The sequence below is a fragment of the Patiria miniata genome, unplaced genomic scaffold, assembly GCF_015706575.1.
Source record: "Patiria miniata isolate m_02_andy unplaced genomic scaffold, ASM1570657v1 HiC_scaffold_3, whole genome shotgun sequence".
In the NCBI taxonomy this organism is placed as follows: Eukaryota; Metazoa; Echinodermata; class Asteroidea; order Valvatida; family Asterinidae; genus Patiria; species Patiria miniata.
This window is the reverse complement of record NW_024037069.1, coordinates 42453021-42476678: the sequence shown is the minus strand read 5'-3', so window position 1 is coordinate 42476678 and position 23658 is coordinate 42453021. Positions and strand designations below refer to the sequence as shown.

General features: G+C 39.0%; 2 protein-coding genes across 2 annotated transcripts in view; one reads left to right on the top strand and one right to left on the bottom strand.

Moving 5' to 3' along the window:
• Positions 1 to 13161, bottom strand: part of LOC119736365 (E3 ubiquitin-protein ligase SMURF2-like) — a 47463-nt gene extending 34302 nt beyond the window's left edge. Inside the window, exons 1-2 of the mRNA XM_038210377.1 lie at positions 12987 to 13161; positions 12132 to 12236 (exon numbers count right to left, since the gene is read on the bottom strand). Coding sequence (XP_038066305.1) covers positions 12132 to 12183 — 52 coding nt within the window. The 5' untranslated portion in view covers positions 12184 to 12236; positions 12987 to 13161. The remainder of the gene's footprint in view (positions 1 to 12131; positions 12237 to 12986) is intronic.
• Positions 13162 to 13195: 34 nt separating this feature from the next.
• LOC119736366 lies at positions 13196 to 16435 on the top strand. Its single transcript, XM_038210379.1, has 4 exons — positions 13196 to 13809; positions 14109 to 14201; positions 14398 to 14535; positions 15316 to 16435. The coding sequence occupies exons 1-4, from the start codon at positions 13596 to 13598 to the stop codon at positions 15525 to 15527; spliced, it is 657 nt and encodes a 218-aa protein (XP_038066307.1). The 5' UTR covers positions 13196 to 13595; the 3' UTR covers positions 15528 to 16435.
• The last annotated feature ends 7223 nt before the right edge of the window (positions 16436 to 23658 follow it).

Here is a 23658-nt window from a genome sequence, read left to right as displayed (position 1 = left end):
TTGCAAAATCTCCCCCCCCCCCCTTAACATGGGGGAAACTAGTGCGCATGCGCTACTTCTGCAGGTAATCACGGTCCATTTTCAGTCCCACACGTACTACATGTACATACGGTAGCAGACCAGTAAATAAACTTCCATAGACCCGAATGGTAAATGCTCCCACTTCAGAAATTCGGGAAAAATACTCACAACTCTCCAAGGTGTTTGAGACTCACATCAAATTAAAGCTTATTTCATCATCTTTCATTTTCTTTTCAATTTTTGGGGGGTCAACTGATGACTTTTAGGAGAAATTTCCATCTGAAGATGATCACCCCTGAAAATAGTCCTGAAGCCCATCGCCATTTTGAAAAACGATGCCTACACTCCATTGCAAAATAGAGCGCTTTTAGGGTCCAAATTACATCCAAATTACACAGAACTGCAAGCTCCCAGTCCTGTGCACAGCTTCCACCCATATTTTTTACAAACCCTCAAGTTCATGGCCCACAGCATGCTCAAATACTGAAGATTTTGAGGGCATGCAAATTGTGATTTGGCCGGCGTAGGCAATTTTGGACCGATTTACTGGTCTACACAAGTCTTGCTGTGTTGTATGCGACTTGAGTTTGGTTCGGAACTACATTTGTAATATGAAAGGTTTTGAACGCGAGCTGCATCTAGATTAGGCAAAACAGGTGTGCACGCATTGCACAACCGCTACAACATTCCCAAGACGTTGTTGCTGGTGGTTCGTGGGGGATAGCGGTTCGTGGGTGATAGCGGTTCGTCGTGATAACGCCCTCTCAAGGCGGCAGGTTATCGCAACGCTGGGTTATTGCGTGTCTAAAACAACAAGACACATATTCACTCAGAAAATATTTTTGTACACTGAATATAATTATTGTAAATGATAGATGAAATACATGTTAGTCACTTCTCATCCAAAATCTCAAAATTGGGAAGGGGGAGGGGGGCGTGGAGAAAAAAAATTGTGGAAAAAAGGGGGTGCTTGGACCACAGCCAGACATCTCCAAGCCTGAAAGTAAAACCAATCCTCTTTTGTGTCTGGTATCTAAACTATGATTCTAATTTGCAGACAATACAGGAAATGTATCTGCAATTTTTGACACGCACATCTTTTCGATTAGTTTCGATTTCTCACTAGTGTAAATAACAACTTTTCCTTTCTCTTTCCAATACAATAAAAAAAATCGTGATTATCCTACGTACAGAGAAATTTTCTATGTAAATTACAAAATGAGTGTCTCATCTGTATCGAGTATTTCGAGAGTTAAAAATCTACATAAAAATAAAACATGTATTGCATTTTATGTCCTGCGTGTACAGCAAATTTTTGTTCAACAAAATAAAAATGGAAAGCGAAAAACTGTACAATTACAAAATGTATACACAAAGATGTACGGTGATACACGTAAATTTGCACTTATGGGTCTCCATGCGTTGTACAAGTGCATGTTAATTTCTTTACTCTATGATGTAAAATATGTATTATGCATGCACATGCCCATGTAAACATCGAACCTATGTACTGCCTAGTCACGTTCACCTTTAGTTTACTCATCAACCCAGGAATGCAATTTTCCGTCCAGACACACTCTACTTGTCAACCTCTCTCAGTGCCACAATACTTCAGACCAGACAGCACACACAGACTACAATTACAAGCCCAGGAAGTGGCAAATTCTACAGAGGTCATTTACACCTTCGTGTAAACGAACCCCCTACCAACTGTTGACTTTTTTCATAATTTTCTCTCTCTCCCACCCACCCCCCCCCCCTTCCCCCAGCTTGATCTGGTAAATATGTTTTTACCTAAAATGCATGTCTGTCGGGTGGGTAAGACAGTAAACACGAGGTATTATATGTAAAAGCGCAACGCAAGTGATAATGGACCATGTCTACATGTGTAAAGGCACGTACATTTGTGTACATTTGTGTATACAATGTACATTTGTGTACATAGTGACATGTTTGTAGCTCACTATTACTACGTACACAAAGCATGCATAGTATTGGCACCATGGATTGAAATAACAAGTAATGGTTTTTGTATTACATGTATTGCATGTACATTGTATATATATGAGGGATCCCCCCCCCCCCAAAAAAAACCCTTTACATGTAAATACAAACTACTCCATTATGTTCAAGAATCATTTGGGCAATTCCATTGTTATGGAAGAAAATGTAATGTCAGTGACGCTGACAGCTAGGCAATCAACCATGATACCAGTACATGTCTAATGAATGATTCAGAGAAATGATCCAAACCTCCTAGTCTGTAATCTCCTTGACCATTACTAGATGACGTGTATAAGATTTGCAAAATACATTTTCAGGTTTAAAAGGGTGAGCTCGTTCTTCCATAATGCTTGAAATGCCCACTTGTACATTTCCCACTTTCCAGCATGTAAGAAAATGGATAAATAGAGTGCATATATTTGCTTGTTTTATTTCCAAACTAAATTTTAGGAACTCTACCACATACAATGCACATGCTACTAGCCCCATAAATGTGGCCAATTTACTGGACTACCTCCGTAAATAAAGGCCACACTTCCACCATGTACAAAAACATGTCAAACTTTGTCAAATTTTGATTTTCACATTTAGGCTTAGTTTGTAGTTTATTTTTGCTTTAGAAGCATACTCACCCTCTGTATTGGCTTTAAATCAGAAAGTGCTGCCTTTTTCAGATGTCTAATTTTCGTGAAATTTCATGTTGAAATTTTGATACGCAATCGTGTGCAAACGAATCTGAAAATTTCACGAAAATTAGACATCTGAAAAAAGGCAGCACTTTCTGATTAGCCTAAAATGAGGGCGAGTATGCTTCTAATGCAAAAATAAACTACAAACTAAGCCTAAATGTGAAAATCAAAATTTGACAAAGTTCAACATGTTTTTGCACATGGTGGAAGTGTGGCCTTGTATTTACGGAGGTAGTCCAGTAAATTGGCCACATTTATGGGGCTAATGTGCTACATGTACCGGTAACTACATATCATTCATGTAAATTTGCAGTTGTTGACGAACCGTATGTATGCATGTTCATAAACAATGCATGCCAATTTTGCCCCAGGAAAAACTCCTTTGTAATTTCTAATGTGTTTCCGTTCACAACATCCCAACAATTCAGATCTTTGTGGACAGGAAACAAAAATTGCTTTAATAATCGCCTGAGGGTTACCAACAGTCCCACTATTTATCCCGATGAGGCGACCTTTTTTTTTTCTTGCGGAAGTTCACGGTAATAGTCAAACCACATGGCAATGGAGTGGTAAACCCATGGTAAGCCCATTGAGCTGTATCATAATACAATAGCATAAACTCACTCCTGGACTGGAGAAAAATAATAATAAAGGAACGTGCTCTCCGGAAATTTGCACCACATGGAAGTCGACATTATGAGCATCGAAATTTTCCCACGGTAGAACAATCGCTTGGTATTGCGATATAATTGTGTCTCGTTTGTCAAGTTACAGTTTCACTACGAAAGGAAACAAGCATGTGGGGCTGCAAACCAAAGACAATACGCAAACTGTGTTGTGGTCAGAAAGTTTGTATGAATGTACCTACAGTGTAGAAAAATATAAACAGTATTCTATTTTCTTAGATGTTAAAACTCACAAAGGATTGTATGAATCAACAAATGTATGACAAAAGCAGAAGTGAGGACAATGGAGGTTTGTACTGTATACTATACAATGTACATGTATACATGTATGAACTTGTACTAGCGCAGATCCCATGCACAGAGGGGGTTGCAAACTTGCAGTACAACACATGCCATCATGCTGTGCAACAAAGGCAGGCCTTGGAAATTGGCCAGTGACCCTGCATTTGGAAATTCAGTCATGTACATGTACATGTACGTGTACATGTACAATGTACATATACATGTATGCTTATGTACCAGGCACACAGCCATATGGACATGGACATGGAAGATGTATGTAACTTAACATAAGACTGTGCACGAGTACATGTTCCTCACCCATTTAATACAAATGTAAACACTCATTGCACACAATACAAACATTAATGCACTCAACCTTTTTCATGTACAGTATGTGATTGCATATACATGTATGTACATTTTTGTATACACACACTGTATGATTGCTACATGTACATGTACATGACATGTTTTAGCTCCATATTTTATGTACGTGTATGCATGCACATCAGGTTAAGACTTGTGATACATTTTGTACATGTCTTGATGTGGACAGATTATACATAATGGGACTAACATAATCTGTGTTGAAAGTTAAGATTTCACGAATTACTAAAATTTAACATTTTTCTTAAGGGAATAAATGTGTGTTGCGGAGGTATTATAACTCTCTGTTTAAAACCCGTGTGAGTCTGGATGGGTGATAATTACCCGAGGCGAAGCCGAGGGTAATTATCACCCATCCAGACTCCCACCGGTTTTATACAGAGTGTTTAATACCGACGGAACACATATTTATTCCCATTCATAAATACCTTTTTGGTAAAAAAACAAACAATCTTTTCGGTCCAAAAATCAAAAAGTAGACGTTGTTAACCATTTTGTTCAGCAATTTTACTTCATGGTTTTCGAAACACCCCTCTGACTATAATATGGAATGCCCCTCCACAATTGCGTGCGCGTCACGCATTCCACCTCCATGGTCGCGCGTACTGCGCGATGTCCCGCAAAAAGCAGCTTGGCTGGTGTAGTGTGAATATCGGACTATGAAATAATGATTCACTGGTAGTATTGCACATAATGCATACTTGGGGAATTTGAACGTTCAACCAATGAAACGTACATGTAAAAGGCACCGGATTTCATGAAAGTCCAAAATTTCATGTGACACTGGAAAAGTGTTTAAGACCAGCTAGCCATGTCTTTAACATCTGTTTAAGACCGGCCACGTGACGGGCTCTCGACCAATAGGAATGCGTGAATGGTCTTAGGTATGTATGAATTTTACTTAAATGTTCAGTTTTCACTTCCAGAGATTAATACAGAAAAATGCCTTGAAGCAACAGCAACAATACGGTATGTACAGTAAGTTGCGCTTTTGGGTCATGTGAGTTCCAATTTTTGTGTGTGTGCCTGTTACATGTACATCATAAAGGATTTTGTAAATTCAGGACACATTCCTTATTGCCTTCTATTTCCAAGGGTGATTATGTAAAGCAAAGTACCTGCCAAAGTACTGCCAACAAATAAAAACTAGTTTGAAGTCAAATTTAACAAAACCTGTTTGGCACATTACACTGGTCAGGTGTAACAGAGACACAAAAATGTCACAATATGGACCCCTAATTTATGGACTGAATCCTTTAAAAATCTCCATTAATAATATTATGATTAGTAAATTATATTTGAATAAGAATAATTGGTAGCTGGTCATAAGTCTTGGAAAATATGACATTGCATGCGGTTAAAACTTAGTGATATGTTTTCTCCCCACCACAAAAAAATGTAGAAAATGGAACACAAAATGAGATCGTCTCCGTGATTCATCTCGGCAAATACTTTCGTCCATCAATCACTTCAGTGCTGACTTTGTAACAATTCCATCCCAAACGCAGCATCAGTATAATAAACTCTCCAAAAAAAAAAAAAATCAGAACGTCGCATCAATTTATATCTGCCCATTTCGGACCGCTTCCAATCCATTTCGCAATGTACCGTCCCTCTGTGTGACAAGTATCAAGAAATACAGGCTAGCAACATTAATTGATCACTTTAGCTGCTTGGTAGTGTCTGCTCCAGCAGATTCAGTCGGTCGGTCGGGTGATGGCTTGGTGGTCAGTGAGCTAAACACTATCGCCCGTGTCTGGTGTCTGGCGCTAGGGTAGGATACCATCTGTCTCCATGATCAAGGACTGGTGGGGGTGAATCACCAGCCATTTCCAAAGAAACCCTGCCCAGCGAGGCCGAAAGAATGTCTGGGCTCAGTCACACTCACAGATAACGAGGAAAAGAAATCTATCCATTCAATTCATTCATCATGTCTAATGACTACTCTACTCGGTATTTGTTGGGTGGTTTTTTTTTGACTGGGGTGAAGTGATGTGGTACATTTGATGGGGAGAAAAATGTAGGTTTATTGGTCACATAATTTGCTTTGTTCTGGAGTGGGTGTGTGTGTATTCATGATTGAGTTTATTAACCAAAAAGTGTGATCTGATAACGGTACACTGTGCCCTCTGGAGACGTGCACACAATAGGGAATAAAAGATTACGTCTCCACAGGGCAATTTCTATAGATGAATACGTCTCCACAAGGTTTTCATGAAATAGATATATTGATTTTACTCACATACTACTTACTAGGAATTTCCAAGGTATGTTGATCTGTCACAAATGGTACCGTAGAGTTTTAGAAAAGGGATATTAAGTCCGAATTTCAGCCAAGGAAATTAATTCTGGTTAAAAATAAGAGCATTTTGAAAGTGAACTTTAAAACTCGAAAACTTTAGTACAAGACTAAAGAGAACAAAGGAATGTCTCCACAAGGATAAAATTCCAGTACGAGTGTGTGTACATGTGTTAAAGGTAATTAATGTACAACATTTTCAAACATTTAAAAAACAAAACTACCATTTTTTTTTAAAAGTAGGGCCTACCTCACTTTTTAACTGTAAGTGAATAACAGTCTCAGGCATCCTGTGAGATCATGGCACCTGGTATGCTTTCATTCTCAAGAAAAGTGGACTTTTTGCGTCAACTTCCAATGATGGTCGGCCGACTATCGTTGGAAAAAAAACTGACTGTTTTTAAATACTGCCCCCAATTCAAAAATTCACCAAATGTACAGAACAGTCCACATTTTGTTTGCAATTGGTTACACATCTGTGAATGGGTGCTAGCTGGCAGCTAGTCTGGTTCCCTGACCTGACAATACCCTGAGTCCTTGACGTCTATAAATTGCTCACTTCGTCCGAAATAGGGTCAGGGAACCAGACTACAACAACAGCATTCTTTTTCTTAGTTTTGCCAGCATCCATGAACACAAAACTTCAAACAGGTCAGTGCAACAATATTTGTTATAAAATACTAACCCCCAAATCCGTCCATTTCTGAAAATTACAGCAAAAGCAAATGTTGTTCATTGAGTAAATATTACCTACATGTATCAACATACACATGGACATGTGCATGTACATGTACCGGTAGGTCCTGCATATTAAAACAAAACACAGGAAATTTTATCAAAGTATGCGCACATCATTTTTTCTTTTAAGTTCTACCAAACCAATTCAACTTTTTCATAATTGTTATTTCTACTCCAAACAACGTTTCCTGTTTCAATACTTCAGCATCTAGTTCTAGACCCACCAGTACATGAACATGCTCTTATTTTCTCCAGAATTAATTTCCTTGGCTGAAATTCGGACTTCCCTTTTCTAAAACTCTTTCACTTGCGACAGATCAACCCACCTTGGAAATTCCTAGTTTTTGAGTAAAATCCATATATATCTATTTGTGAAAACCTTGTGGAGACGTATCATCTATAAATTGCCCTGTGGAGACGTATACAATCTTTTGTCCCCTATTGTGTGCATGTCTCCAGAGGGCACGGTGTATCAGATCATGTACATTGTGATTCACATGATTTTGTACACTGAGCCAGTGCGCACATATGGCCCAAAGAACATGATCTTAAAACTAATGACACATAGCAGTAACAATCCTCTTAATGAGCCCTTTGGGATTTCATGCTAATGCACATGTATAGCCCTGAATGAGTACTGTGTCCTAGAGGATTTAATACAGAAGTATGTATGCATACATATTACATACATGTAGTACCGGTGCATTAATTACAAAATTATGTACACGTATTGTATGCATACACTGTATGGGTGTAGAGTTGATGTACCGTACATCGTACATGTACTGGCCACATGTATACAAGTACCGGTATGTTACAAACATTTAATTTAGTGTGCAGAGAACATGTACTGTAGCTTAACTTGCATACATGTGTAGATCTACAATTCCAAGCTTTTGCTACATTTATCTGCAATTGTTTTCCTCTCAAGACTATACATGTAATAGTGTAGGCAATAAATCAATAAAGCTTACTACACGGGAAGGACACAGCCTTGGTGCACACATAAACCACTGTATCTCCAATTTTTGCTAGCCTCACTGTCAATTTTTACACACATATATATGCACACACCCTGCTACTAGTCACTTTAAAGGGAATACAACATTTGCAAACATCAGAAAACAAAACTACCACATTTTTACAAAATACCTTACTAGGATGTTGGTACCGGTAAATGACAGTCTAAAGCATCTTGTAAAATTATTTATGGCACCTGGTGTGAAGTTATTTTCAAGAAAAGAGGTATTTTTGTATATAAATTGTCGGCCGACCACCGTTGGAAAAAACTTAACTATTTTTCAGCTACTGCTCCAAATTTACCATTTTTTTTTCAGTCAAAAATTTGTTTGCTATTGGTTACATGTTCATGAACGGGTGCAGGCCAGCTAGACTGGTTCCCTTACCTTACAATTTTCCGGCATCTATAAAATGAACAATTTCATCTTTATTGGAGTCAGAGAACCAGACTACTTGAACATTTTTGTTTTTCTTGGTTTCTCCAGCATTTTCGAACACAAAACCTCAAACATATGTCAGTGTAACAATACTTGATATATTATACTAACCCTTCAAATAGTTCAAATTTCTAAATATTACAGCAAACGCCGATGATGTACATTCCCTTTAAACAGAGACCTAAGTGCCACCACCCATCACACTCACACTTCCAACTGTCTGGTCTGGATCCTTGACCCCATGGGCCTGATATTCTACAGCGCAGTCACCAGAGATTACCCACCAGACACTAATTGGCCAGCTGTCTTAATTTTTTGGCGCTCCCGTTTCCCCTTTGTCTGTGGGCTGCAGCCGAGTGAATGCGGAAGCCCAGCGCTGCCAATAAGGATCTCATTAGGAATGTGATACCTCACTATTTTTTAATGACCTTTTTTTCCCCTTCTTTTTTTCTTTTTTTTTGGTGCGCTTGTGGTCTTTTAGAGTTGATACTGGATTTCATTTCCTGGGTGGACTACGAAAGCTGTAGTGTCGTTTGTCTCACTTTTCATGAACACTGGTGCTCAGTTTCTAATCAAAATGTGAAATTCTATGAGAATTTGTTTTAACAAAATCAAAACATATGGGGCAACGCTAACAAAGCTGTGCACGGATGTCTACAGACATACTTCAAATTACAAAAATAAGTAGCACAAGGGTGGAAATCTAAAACCGGTTGAGAAATTAAAAGCAATTTTTAAGTACTTTTTCTTGCATCACAATGTTTTGACTTTTGTCAACTTCATGTAAAAAATACAGGATCGCAGCTTTTTTTTGGTGTGTGCTTGTGGTCTTTCTGAGTTGATACTGGATTTCATTTCCTGGGTAGACTACGAAAGCTGTAGTGTCGTTTAGTCTCACTTTTCATGCACATTGGTGCTCAGTTTCTACTCAAAATGTAAAATTGTATGAGAATTTGGTTTTTTTACAAAATCAAAACATATGGGGCAACACTAACAATGCTGTGCACCGATTTCTACAGACATTTTCCAAATTACAAAAATAAGTAGCACTACTGGTAGGGTGGAAATCTAAGACCCGTTGAAAACTTAAAAGCAATTTTGAAGTACTTTTTCTTGCATTACGATGTTTTGACTTTTTTTTCAACTTTTGTAATAAATACAAGATCACAGCTTGTTTTTGGTGTGTGCTTGTGGTCTTTTTGAGTTGAAACTGCGGATTTCATTTCCTGGGTAGACTACGAAAGCTGTAGTGTCGTTTAGTCTCGCTTTTCATGCACATTGGTGCTCAGTTTCTACTCAAAAAGTGAAATTGTATGAGAATGTGGTTGTTTTTTTACAAAATCAAAACATATGGGACAACGCTAAGAACGCTGTGCACCGATTTCTACAGACATACTTCAAATTACAAAAATAAGTAGCACTAAGGTGGAAATCTAAAACTAGTTGAAAACTTAAAAGCAATTTTGAAGTACTTTTCTTGCATCATACTTTTTTTTTTTTGGTGTGTGCTTGTAGTCTTTTTGAGGTGATACTGGATTTCATTTCCTGGGTAGACAACGAAAGCTGTAGTGTTCTTTAGTCTCGCTTTTCATGAAAATTGGTGCTCAGTTTCTAATCAAAATGTGAAATTATATGAAAATTTGTTTTTTTTACAAAATCAAAACATATGGGGCAACGCTAAGAATGCTGTGCACCGATTTCTACAGACATTTTCCAAATCACAAAAATAAGTGGCACTAAGGTGGAAATCTAAAACCAGTTGAAAACTTAAAAGCAATTTTGAAGTACTTTTTCTTGAATCTCGACGTTTTTCAACTTTATGCAACAAATACAGGATCACGGCTGTTTTATTGTAAGTTAATAAAAGTCATGCAGCAATTCCAACATCCAAATTAATACCTGTTTTAAATTTTGATCGAAATGAAATTTGTCCGAACACAGAACTAAAAAGTATAAATCCCATTATTTCTATCATAGTGTTCTAAATCAAATGATGTTTTATTGTTTCCTTTGTTTCCAATAATGAATTACATGTAAGTTTCTAATGGTTCCTGTTGAATTGACCTATCGCGGTAGAATCGCGTTAGAATCAAGTCGACGCAGCTTATGAAATATTGTCCAATTACATGATATGGACGCGGAACGCGCAAAATCTGAGACAATAAAACTTACCGTAGTGTACAAAAACTCAAGGGTAGTCAAGGGTAAAAGGTACTTAATTGATGGTTTTGGGTGATTTTTCCTCATTTTTTCCATAAAAAACAATTAGGGTAGGGGCTGTCAGAATAGGGTAGGTAGGGAAACCGGAAGCAGAACTATTATATTTTTGGCCTGATCTATCAATCAATATTTGAGAAATTGGACCTCTTATAAACAAATTCTGATAATAATCATAACTTAGGTAAACAACTTTGATTTTGTTATTTAGACTTTAGAGTACAAAGTTCAGTCTTTGTAGTCAGGTAGTATTGTTATTGTAGTATTAGTCTGCGAGAAGCAAAAGGGGAGAACCACTACATCACCTTTATTTTTGTTCTTATCAATTGAATCAGTTCTAGGAAAGAATGTTGCAACCTGTCCTGACGCCACTTTTTTCCTTCATATATCATCTCAATAAAGGTCAGTCATTGCAAAAAAGTTGAAAAGACATGAATCTGAGACTGAGAAACATTTACAATTTTGTTAGGAAATACTTAGAAAAATTTCTTGACTCTCCATAGACTTTGTACATAACCGCTGAAGTGGCGTCTGGATACTAATTCTTTCCCAGTTTTATATTAATTGTTATTTTTATCAAACAAATATCGCTTTCTATTAAGTATGCAAAGAAGGAATCATACAAATTTAACTGCAAAAGTCTGCATATTATTATTATTAAATATAAATCCACTTTTCCCAGGCAGGCTTTTAATTTTTAATCATGACTCCAGAAATATGATTAAGCCAAGAATCACTTATTCATGTACTTGTACTTTTTGCACAGCCAAATACGTCATTGACAGTGGAAAGAATGTAATGACTTACATGTGTCGACTGCACACAAAAAGGTATACATTAAGAATATATAGCTTAAGCAACACAACCTAATTGTAACTCACGATATTCAACAAACTCGACAACATCACAGTCCCAAAATTTCACAAACCCATATTGGCAATGTTAATGACAGAGGGATTAGAAGTGTTAGGCTACATCGGCAGGTCCGTTAATGAACTTATTCAAATTACCTTTTTCAGAATGTAATAAAACTGTCAGACAATCACGACAATCCATATTCCAATTTCCATTTCATCATGTTCAAACAAATCTACATATACGCTTTTTTGTTGTTAAATGTTAAAATTCTGACTTTGATAAAAAAAAATCATAAATTAAATTAAATTAATGTAAAATGAACTTATGTACAGCATGGAGGAATGTTTTTGGCTAGTTGTACATGTGTACAGCATGCCATGGGATGCACATGCACAGCTGAGCTACACAGCAAGTGTACGGTTCGTGTGCATGCTCATCATCGGATAATTTTCGTAGAGAAACAACGCAAGAAATCACCATCAGTTTCACTTACCCGTAAGTCGTATCTTTGTGGGACCTTCCCGACGAGTTGATGGATGTGGCATTGTAGAAATTTGCGATTTTCTTGGACCACTGGAGTTATTTTCTGCCACGTACTCTACAGTAAAATCTTGGTATTCAACATCTTGTTGGTCCTATACTTCACATACAATTCGTTTGTGTGGTCCTGAACTGTGCACACATAATACGTACGGTCCAATGCGTACGTTCGAACGTACGTAAAATATACGGGACGTGATCGTCCTCGGGTTCACATAGCTGGTTGAGTATTTTATTTCGATCGTGTAGTTCGTGTCAAATTCTCTTCCCACTCGTTAAGATTAAATTTGCACTGATCGCCGCCAAATTACACATTGATAAGAACATGAATATTATTATTCAATGTCACAATTTTTCTTTTGTTTAAAAATATCCGTTCGTATTTCTGCACAGCGTGAAGTGACTGTCACATCAACTGTTGGATGAAAGTTCCTGGCTGGTTTTACGTCATTGTCTTTTTTGGAAATCCGCTGATAATCGGAATTCTTCGTAAAAATGTGCAAGTAACAGACGGATACCAGTGAATTTGGGAAGTTCCCTTGTCAGGTCAATCGTGGGCCCGGGGGGGGGGACAATTTTTCTCCTTCAGTGCTGAAAATGAACTATTATCTTTTTCTCAACTTTTGATCCCTGTCTCCCACCACGACCTACCTTTCCCACTTTAGGAATGATATTCAATAAAAACTATCTTTAAACGAACAAAATAAACCGCCAGCATAGCAGAAAGTAAGACGCAAGAGGGCGCGAGACACATTTCGTACTAGACTGATGAGATTCGGCAAATGTTCATGACATTTTAGGCCCTTACCTATATTTTAGTGATTAACACATTGGTTACTGTACTCGTACATGTAGTTATGCTGCCGTGCTGAAGAAAAAGCGATAGAAAATTTGCAGGTTGAATGAGATCTTGATTTCGAAATCTAAGGGCCCGCCTTCCTCAACTGCTTAGAACATGTCTACCACGATTCACCTATAGCTCAATTAACCTAACCCCAAAAATCCAAAGACACGCATGACTACCTTCCAACAAAAGCTTCAACCGACGATTCAACAGCAGAAATTTTCACATGACAATGACGGCCGCCCACCTTACACGCACAGTGACGCACCAGACAAGTCACAAAGCCCTACAGTACCATGTCCGCATAGTGAAAGTAATAGCTAAATGTGGTACAAGTATTTGTGGCGCGCGCATACCTGTTGGACACCTGCAGACTGACGAGATTAATTAATTGGTCATTTCGGCGAAATGGCACACGACACATTGATATTTTAAACACGTAAGAATCGGTGACCTTGCTGTGAAAACATCGACTTGCGATATCATTGACAGCATTTAAAACTTTCATGCGAATCTTGGTGTGCCAGTGGGAAAAAGAATCAGGAAATAAACACCAGGCTTGCGAGAATCATCATGCCGTGGCATCCTCACACCAAAATCCTGCTGGTCTTGTGTTTCGTCGGGCTGGTGGCCTTCCTGGCCACTGCCATGGGTCTAGTCTCCGATTACTGGCTCATCTATCGTCTCGGCAGTGGCACCACGGACGGTGGGAACTCCACCAACGTCAGACTGGCTAGCGCGGGGGTGTGGCGGGTGTGCTACCGGCCGGACGCGCTGCCTGATGATGGTGAGATGCGATCACGGAGGAATACAAAAATGGATGTTGAAGTTTACTGCAATATTTCCTTGTGTTATGATCTCAATTAGTTTGATAATACTTGATAATAGTTTGTTGTTTGGATTTTGTTGTGAAATAAATTTAGTTAATATTTCATTGATCCATATATGTCATGTATGTGACAATTTTTAATAAGCCATGTGATCTTTTTTTGATACATTTTGAAGTGCAAACTGATTATAAGACAAGTCACAAAATATCAGCATATTTTTCCAAATTCTAATAAACTAACATTTTTCCTCCTCCAGGAAAACGATGCCACAACATAAATTACCTTTCCAGAGTACAAGTAGAGAGTGACGACCCTTTGTCCCAGTACGCCTACCCAGTCCATGGAAACGGTAATATAGTAAAACACAATTTTCGGCATAAAATATATTCAATAAACATAATAACTTCAGAAAAAAGTTGGCCAGACAATATGCATATTTTATTCCATTTTAGTTTTAGGAAAAATGTGTGTGTTTTTTTTAATTTAATAAATAAGAAGCCGTTGGATGTTAAAGCTTTTTCCACCCTTTCAACTTTTATTTTCAGATTTGTTGCTGCCATTTTTGATCCTGGTCTGTGTGGGTGTGGCTCTGGTCTTCTTGGCGGAAGCGTTAGCGATGGTTTGCCTCAGGAAAAGATCCAAAATGATGTACATCAGTACAGCGTTTGTATTCATAGTTGCAGGTAATTTCATCACAATGTAACCTCTTAAATTCCTTAAAGGGAATATACATCATTTGCTTTTGCTGTAATTTTCAGAAATGGATGGAATTGGGGGGTTGGAAATATATAGCAAATATAGTTACACTGACTTTTTTGAGGTTTTGGTTTCGAAAATGCTATAAAAACCAAGAAAAACGATCACTTTCCTGTAGTCTGGTTCCCTGACTCCATATAAGAAGAAACAGAGCAGTTTACATACATTGGGGAATTGTAAGGTCAGGGAACCAGTCTAGCTGGCTTGTACCCGTTCATAGGTTTGTAATCGATTGCAAACAAGTGCGATGGTCAATTGGGGCCAGTATTTGAAAAAAGAGCCAGTTGTTTCCAACGCTGATCGGCCGATCAGCGTTGGAAATTGATACAAAAATACCACTTTTCTTGACAATGACAGTATACCAGGTGCCATGATTTTACAGGATGCTTTACACTGTCATTCACTAACAGTCCAGCAAGGTATTTCAAAGTGATTTGGTAGTTTTTTTTTGATGTTTGCAAATGTTGTATTTTCCCTTTAAATTAAGTATAGGCATTAAATTGTTCATACTGGGGCATTTAATTGCCGATGCATTGAATGATTTCACTGAATGTCTAAGTCATGTGACTGGTTAAAATCTTGAATATCATTAAGTTATCATTAACGTTCATTAAGTTATCAGGCATATCAGTTAATTATTTGGCAGAAATTCATTCCTCACTTTTTAAGCGCGACTTTAACACACATTTCACGTTTCTGTCTTTCAGGGCTTGCAGGGGCAGCCGGCCTGATCATCTTCTCGCTGCGCGGGGCTCAGCTCCTCTCCGATTGGCCGAGTCAGCAACAAGGGGAATCCCCCTATGAATACGTCTCGTTCGGTTGGTCCTTTGCGATCACATGGCTGGGTTCGGCCCTGGCTCTTTTTAACAGCTGTGGGTACGTGTGGTTGGCACGGAGGCATTTGGATGCTATGATGTGATCACGAGAGTGCTTTTATACTTTTTTTTGGACTAAGCTACATTTTAAATTATGCAAAATCTGGTTCCCTCCGTGTTTCCCTGGATTTCACATGCCCTACTGAGTAGGTATCCCAGCATGCTTTGCTTGAACTTTGACCCTTCCCTTCAAACATCAAGCTATGCTGAATATCCAAATTTTGTTGGAAATTCAGCCAGTCTGTATTTTCCTATTTTCATTAGTCATTTTTCTACTACTACCACTGCTGTAAATATGGACTCACAAAGTGCATGTATTTCCAGCAAATGTATGCAGAAAGAAAAATCACCTGCCAATGCATAATTGAAGTAATTATCATAAAAAAACACATATTTTTTGATATTTAAAATTAAAAGTGCCAAATAACATTAGATTTGATTTATGAAAATGTGGTGTTCGTACACTCCAAATTTTTAATTTGTAAAGTTTTTAATTTTAAAGACATGTTTTTATTTCTGTACTTATTTTAAGACTGAAAAGTCTTTTTTTAATTTTTAATTTTTTTTTACTATAACCTAACAAAATCAAGGGTGGTATTACTCTTGAAGACTGGAAACTGGTACATATGCAAATTTGGCATGTATCATAAATATTTCCAGCAATATTCAGCATAAACTCATCTTATTTTACAATTGCATAATTACCATTCATACCATCTGTTTTGTTCCGTTCTGTTGGACATCAAATACAAAATCAAGCTCGCTAATTACCAAAACATCTGCCCTTATCATTGAAATATGTAAATAAATCCCGAGATTGAATTTAGATTTATATATTGCTCTAGGTGAAATGGACTACGCTTGTACGACACAAAGTTAGTTGCATATGCATGTATACAAAACATCCGAACGTGTTTTAGAAATAATACATTTCCATCATATTTTTAAAAAATGTTTCTCTGTGTTTTATAATAATTATGTGACTGTCGGGGTAAACTGAAGTTTGGACAAACGAAATATTCATTTTGCTCACAATGTTAACCTTACCCTGCTGAATCCAACAGGATCCAACTATGTAACATACCCGATGGAGCCTGTTGGATTGAGCAGTAAACCCCTTGTTTTTGTGTACATTTCTCATGCAAAATGTTGGATTCAGCAGGCAACTGAACTGCATTATAACGCCAAGTTGGACTCCGTTGGATTCAGCAGACAACTGAAAATGAGGCACAGTGGATTGAACAGGAAAGTCCGGTTGGACTCTGTTGGATTTAGCAGGGTAGTCCTGAGGAAGTACTGGGGGTTAGGGTTAATTCATTCTTGAAAAGTAAAATTTGAGTTAGTGTAATTTAATCAGTGACAAGGATTTACATTTGTGATTTGTTTTGCTTTACGACCGAGGACTGGGGACAATAGGTCCTGTGCGATAACAATAACCCCGAGGACCTAGGCCAAATCCTCGGGAGGTTTTCGTATACAAACCTTATGGGACATGTGAAAAAGTACAAACAATAGGAACAAAAGAAGGGAACAATAGGTCCTCACTCCTCATAAGTATAGGATAACACTGGTGATCTTGTTATCCTTTACGACTGGGGACAATAGGGCGTGTGCGATAACAATAACCCTGAGGACCTGAACCAAGTCCTCGGGATGTTTTTGTGTGCAAACCTTATGGACATGTTGAGAAAAAAGTTAAAGAGTACAAACAATATGAACAAAAGAAGGGAACAATATGAGGTCCTAGATTAACACATAGTACTGGGTGAGTTAAAAAAAACACACGAAACCAAAATGTCAGGACTATTGTTTTAGTGAAGTTCTGCATGTAGCACTTTCAAAGTCTCGGATGTAAAAGCCCAATTCATAAGCTTTCTTTTAAGTACAAGAATCATTCAAATCACTCATGTGCTTTTGAAGTTGCGGAATTTTAAACACTACTGTTTTAAAGCTCTGTCCACAGATCACAAGAAGGTAAGTGTTCTTTAAGCAAAACGAAAACAAATCACATACTAAGGGATGTGTGTGAGTGGTTTTCATTCTGCTAAAACAACGCAAATTTTTTTTGTGTGATCTGTGGACAGAACTTTGAAACGGTGGTTGTGTTTAAAAATTCCATAACTTGAAAAGTACATGAGTGATTTGAATGATTCTTGTACTATAAGAGAGCTTATGAATAGGGCTTTCATAAAGTTTATGAATTGGGCTTTCATATCCTGGATTTTGAAAGTGCTACATGCAGAACTTCACTAAAACAATAGTCCCGACATTTGGGTTTCGCTTTTTTGACTCGCCCTGTATAGGATAACACGACTGTGTGGGCGGGCCGTCACCGCATAATGGGGAAGATTTTTGTTAAGACCGAGTTAAGAGGACTTTCAGCTGTCCCCACAGCATCTTCGGTCCCCATAGTACCATTGGACACCCGCGTGTAGTCCCCACAACATAACATGACTGTTTGGGCGGGCTGTCACCGCGTTATGGGGAAGTTTTTTGTTAGGACCGAGTTAAGAGAACTTTCCGCTGTCCCCACAGCGTCTTCGGCTTCCGTAGTACCATTGGACAACCCGCGTGTAGTCCCCACAACTACGGAACAAGTAATGGTGTACATGAATGGCTTTACGATAGAGGACAGACACACAAAGGGAGACAAAAAATATCCTTCCTGTCCTCAAGCGTGGGGTCTTTTGTTAAAAACGGTCCTCGATCTTACAGCTATGTGCTTAGTCTATGGGAGAGTGTGATATATTACAGGGACAAAGGGAAACACAAAGTGTTGTCCTTGGGCGTATAGAAATTCACAACTGTGTGTGTTTTTGTGTGTGTGGGTTTTTTTTTTGGGGGGGGGGTTTGTACAACACAAAATGTGAAACAGAATTTGATCTGATGAAATATGGTTTAATTGATCTTCAAAACATTAAATGATTAAATGCATTATCAGAAAATTGTAAACAAAATGCACTATTAACATACTTTGTGAGGAGCTACCACCGAATGGGATTGATGGTGGCTGAGAGATTGGGGCAAAAACATCTCTCAGATGTTGGGCTAACATTCCAACTGAAAATTGCCAACAACATAACATGTGCAAAGACAATTTCTTTAAAGCTCGATTGTTTATTTACCAAATATCTGAAAATGAAAATCTGTGGATGTCTATTTCTTCAGTTACATGCATGAACACCAGTTGTCTTGCCCAAATTAAACCAGCTGGAAAGGAAGTTGATTAATGTCATGTACTCGAAAGGAGAAAACTTACATTTCCTTCAATAATGACAATTTTATGTTTATACATCTGTATTCATTTTCCAATTTTGAGGCATGGGTTGAAGAAATAAAATCATTGAATGTGTAAATACATGTACAAACACAATATTGCTGAAACACAAAACTCAGACATTAAAAAAAAAATTGTGTTTGCTCATTCTGACTAATGCCCCTGTCACACAGTGCCATTCTCTAGCCCGTACGTGATATGATGGTCACGACCAAAAAAAAGGCGAAACCTGGCTAGGACGCGGGAAATTAAAAAAAAAATATGGCTCCAGCCTTGGATCCCAGGCAATCCATGTGTGTCCCGTCCTCATCCAGTCCAAGCTGTTCTCAGGCAGTTCTATTCAAGACAAAAGTGGCTCGCACTCCGGTCCCCACTCATTCCTCGTCCCATCCAAGCCGTTGGCGTCAAGTCTATCACATGCTTATCCCGAGCTTACAATGGGTGGAGGTCTGGGTAGGCACTGTGTAAAAGCACGGCATGGACGTAGGAGACTCCTGAGTGAAAGACAGTCCCGATGCAGCTCCGTGCATGCAGTTCTCACAACGATGCTGCCGACCGCCTTCTCGTCGGCCCCACATCCAGGCCGTTCGATTTAAGTCTGGAAGTAAGGAAGGGAGAGGACCTTCCAGTGTCTATCACGACCTATGCAGTCCACCACAAGTCCCCAACACGAGCTCTCCATTCAGAGCAGTTGCAATCAAGTCCTTGTCCAGTTTGGCCGATGTCTGCGGTCGTGACACCGTCGGGATGCCAGAACGGCACTGTATGACAGGGCTTAAGAGGTCACCTACTTAACAAAAAGGCTAACAATGTTTCTCCTTCCAGTCCAGTCCTACATTAAGGCATGCAACTTTCCCCAGGATTGGCCGATTCCTAATTTTAAATTCCTACCAATGCTGTTTGAAAGTGCTTAACAGTAGTAATTTTGTACAGCTTGGAATTTCCTCCTTTTCAGAAATTTACCAAACCACACTGTCTTTTAATACACCTCATACATGTTCATGATCGAGAGCCTAGTTCTCACTGGTCCATTCGCCATCACGTCAGCTGCTGGTGTTGCGGTTTACAAAGCGCATATGCGATGTGTCGCGCACAGGTCAAATAGGCAGGGGTAGTTGATTATCGCACGGGTTACTCGTATGGTAGTCTACTATGCATGTGCTTTACGAAGCTATCGTGGAACTAGCGCAAAAATTTTCGCATGCCCATGCGAACATCCCCCTAGATTCATGAAAAGTTTGGGGCACACGCACAGCAACGTTCTGCTGAGAAAACTGATGTGAAACCAGTTTTTAAGAAATTTCAGTGAATATGTATGAGATATAGTCAAACAAATCAAACATGGTTTGCTTTGGGTGGAAATCGATATCAGCTCTCCTCGGAATTGGAAGTTAACTAAATAGTTCCTGCGACTTCCAATACCTCAGTATTGCAATAACCACACAAAATAGTATCGACTATCAACCCTCAAACCATGCTTTATTTGTATTAACTGTATCCTAACTGGGTCAGATCTTTAGAGATAAAAGATTCATGCAAACTCTACTTCCACTAATACCATTCAGACTTGAGATAAATTAAAAAATATATGTCGTAATAGTTCTTCATGCTGATGCGTTCTGCACCCTGCACCCACTCCGTTCGTTACCTCTAAGTAATGGAGTCTGGGGCGAATTTCAATGCTGATAATCTCACAGAAAAATCTCCGTCTTTTGGATTAGCTTTGTATCAAAGACCAGACCACAGTTTCACTGCATGCAAGTTTTCACAATCATTCAACATGAAATTAATAGCTAAAGATGAAACGTTTGGATATTTTTTTTGTCCAGTCATTTAAGGAAAAATCTCTCTGTACACAGCGCCAACTGACATGCAGCTTCCCCTGCGGCACATCAGGATGAATCTAGATCTGGATAATGATATAAATTGCTGCATGCTTACTTGAATTAAAAATCCCTCACAAAAGGGAAATAAAATTTAAATTGAGCTTGAATCTTTCCCACCTGTCTTTTAGAGTGAGATGCCAGCAATATAAAGTTTTACACAATGCCTGAAAAAATCCCCATCATTGGATTGGTGGTTCATTGATCATGTGTGATCGAATTATTCGTCCCAACTCAAGCTGCGGCCGCCCTGAAAAACAAAAGGTCTATTCCTTAGTGAATAGAACTTCCATTCCACAGTCACACTATTGGTTGCACTACAACACAGCTCTGATGACTCTGATGCTGTACATTTCAAAGTACCAGTTTACAAATTACCAATCAGACGACGAGGATTCATTCAGGTATTGCATTAAACAAATAATGAATGTTTCACACTCGTGCGATGGAAAGAACAATTTCATGAGGTGACAGATGCAATGTTCCATTCACCTCATGGAACGGAACATTTTATACAACAGCCAAGTAAATCCTTGTCATTTGATTGGAGGATTGTAGGTCATGCGGCATTTATCAATCGAACCATTGCACGGCCTACGTCATAACCGTGCATTTTTGGTTCCATTCACAGTGCATTTTCATCTCATCCCTTTTGGTCTATTGCACGCTACGCGCAGCGGCAGGGCGCTATACGATCTTTGCGCTATTCAGACCATAGCATGTGTTATAGCAGTAGAAAAGTTGCCTTTGAAGTTGATGCAATTGCCTTGAATAATGTTTAACTTACCATGTCAATTTTCATTATTGTCAATGATTTGGTTTTAAACCTTGAACAAGCTGGAAAAAAAGAAGTGGATATGATACAATTTTGTGAATTTTGTTCGTTCTTAAAGTTTTATCCTCCAATTGAATGACAAGATCTATTTGGATGTTATATAAAACAAAAAATGAATGTTTTGCATTCGTGCAATGTTGAGAATAATTTCATTCTTTGAAAGATGGAATGTTACATTCAACTCGATTTGCCTCGTTGAATAGAACATTCAATCTGCCAACTCATGAAAATATTCTCACCATTGCACTCATAAACATTCATTAGTTGTATAATATTACACCGACATTTTCTTCAACCTTCTCAGTACCACACTGGGAACAAGGTGGACTTTCAGATCCCTATACACTATGTAGATTAAAAAGCTGCACAGACAGGAATATTCCACATCTAGAATCTGGAGGTGTAACATAACCTTGGACTAGGCATGGAGGTGGATGGGGTTATGAACATTGTAATAGGAATACCAGGTATCTTCAACCTATAGGAAAAATGTCCCCTATTTACAGCTTTAGGTCTGCTTTTTGTTTATGTCCTACAAAAGTATATATTTTCCCATCTATTGGGAAGGGCAGAGTTGTGGTCAAGTCAATCTAAGTAACAGGGGATAAAAAATGACATGTTAATGAGCTCCGTGCACAAACAACAGAGGGTTTGCCCACGTATAGCGCGAAGCAGTGCACGACTAATTTATTCTGAATGTACACAAAGCCATGGCCTCCGTGCGCTAACAAAAGAGGGCGCATTTTTACAACTTCTTAGAGCCCCTTGGACGGGACATCGCGTGTGCGTATTGTACTGGTTTGCGCGCAAAGTACGCACGACTTATTTATCCTGAATGTGCAAAAACCTAAGCCATAGCATCCTTGTGCGTGAGCGTCAGGCGTCGTCGGGGCGTGAATACGTTCTAATTTAACTTGCGATGGTCTCCCAGACTAATCCCCACCCCAATAACGTTGGATCATTCGAAATAGGCAGTGGATGGACCAGGAACCAGTCTGGGTCTCCCCCAACTCTCCTTTTCTGGCCGTTGAAGGGGTACTTGTGCACGGAGCCCATAGGGCGTTTTCGAATCCCTGTTCTTGACAACACGCGTGTAACACGAGAACGTGTTCTCGAGCTGATTGTTACGAACGCGCGGGTGCGTGTCGCATCGATATAAAGCAATGCAAAATGGCCAACAATCGTCTGAATTTGTACTTAGGCCTATTCCAAATGAACGAGGACGACTGTTGCAAAACCGGACATGCGGGGATGAAATTGCAGACCTGCACTATAAATGGTATTCTTATTCCAATCATTAGGGTATTAGCAAAAAAAACAACACACAAACAACTTGACAATCTGCACAGTCCGCCATTTTGTTCAAGCTGCACCTCGCCGAACCCTCCATCAACCGGGGAGTGAAAAATTCGATCCGCGAACGCCCTCTTGGGTCTGTTCGTCACATTCGAGACCGCTGTTCTCGTGTCGGGTTAACCCGAGTGTTGTCAAGAACAGGGATTCGAAAACGCCCATAGTGTCTTCAGCAATGCGTTTGACTGTCTCTCTGTGTGGTCTTCCCCAACTATCCCCTTTCCTTTCGTCGAGGGGGTATTAGTGCACGAAGCTCATAGCTTTACACAACCCTTTCCAACCGGCATTTCAGAGTCATGCCGAACCACTTGAATGGCTCGGGTCGACCAAACTAGAATTTGGTTTCAGACACGGGAACTTTGTATTATTAATTTTCCATTGACTAGATCTTGAAAGACTGTTGATTTTGTGTGTGAAGTCATTTCTAATTTTTAATGATAATAATAACATGGTGCTTATATTGGGCTTTATACCAACGGTCTCCAAGCACTTCACAATTATTAAACCTGCTCATCAGGCAATGAGAGCAGTTTTTTTTCTGCAGCAGTTGGAGATCTACACAATGTGGTCTCTACCTTCACAGGTACCCATTTATACTCCTGGGTGGAGAGAGGCAAGTTTAGTAAAGTGTCTTGCCCAAGAACTCAAAGATCATGTTCCCCGTCAGGGTTCGAACCCACGTACCACGGCACACGAGTCAGACACTGTAACCACTGGGCCACGGCACTCCACTTTGAGGTGAACTCTACTTTTCAATTAGTTCAGCGTTGCTCTGGAATGCCAGTGTGCAATGGGCGTTACTTGACCTGAATGACTGGCAAGTGACC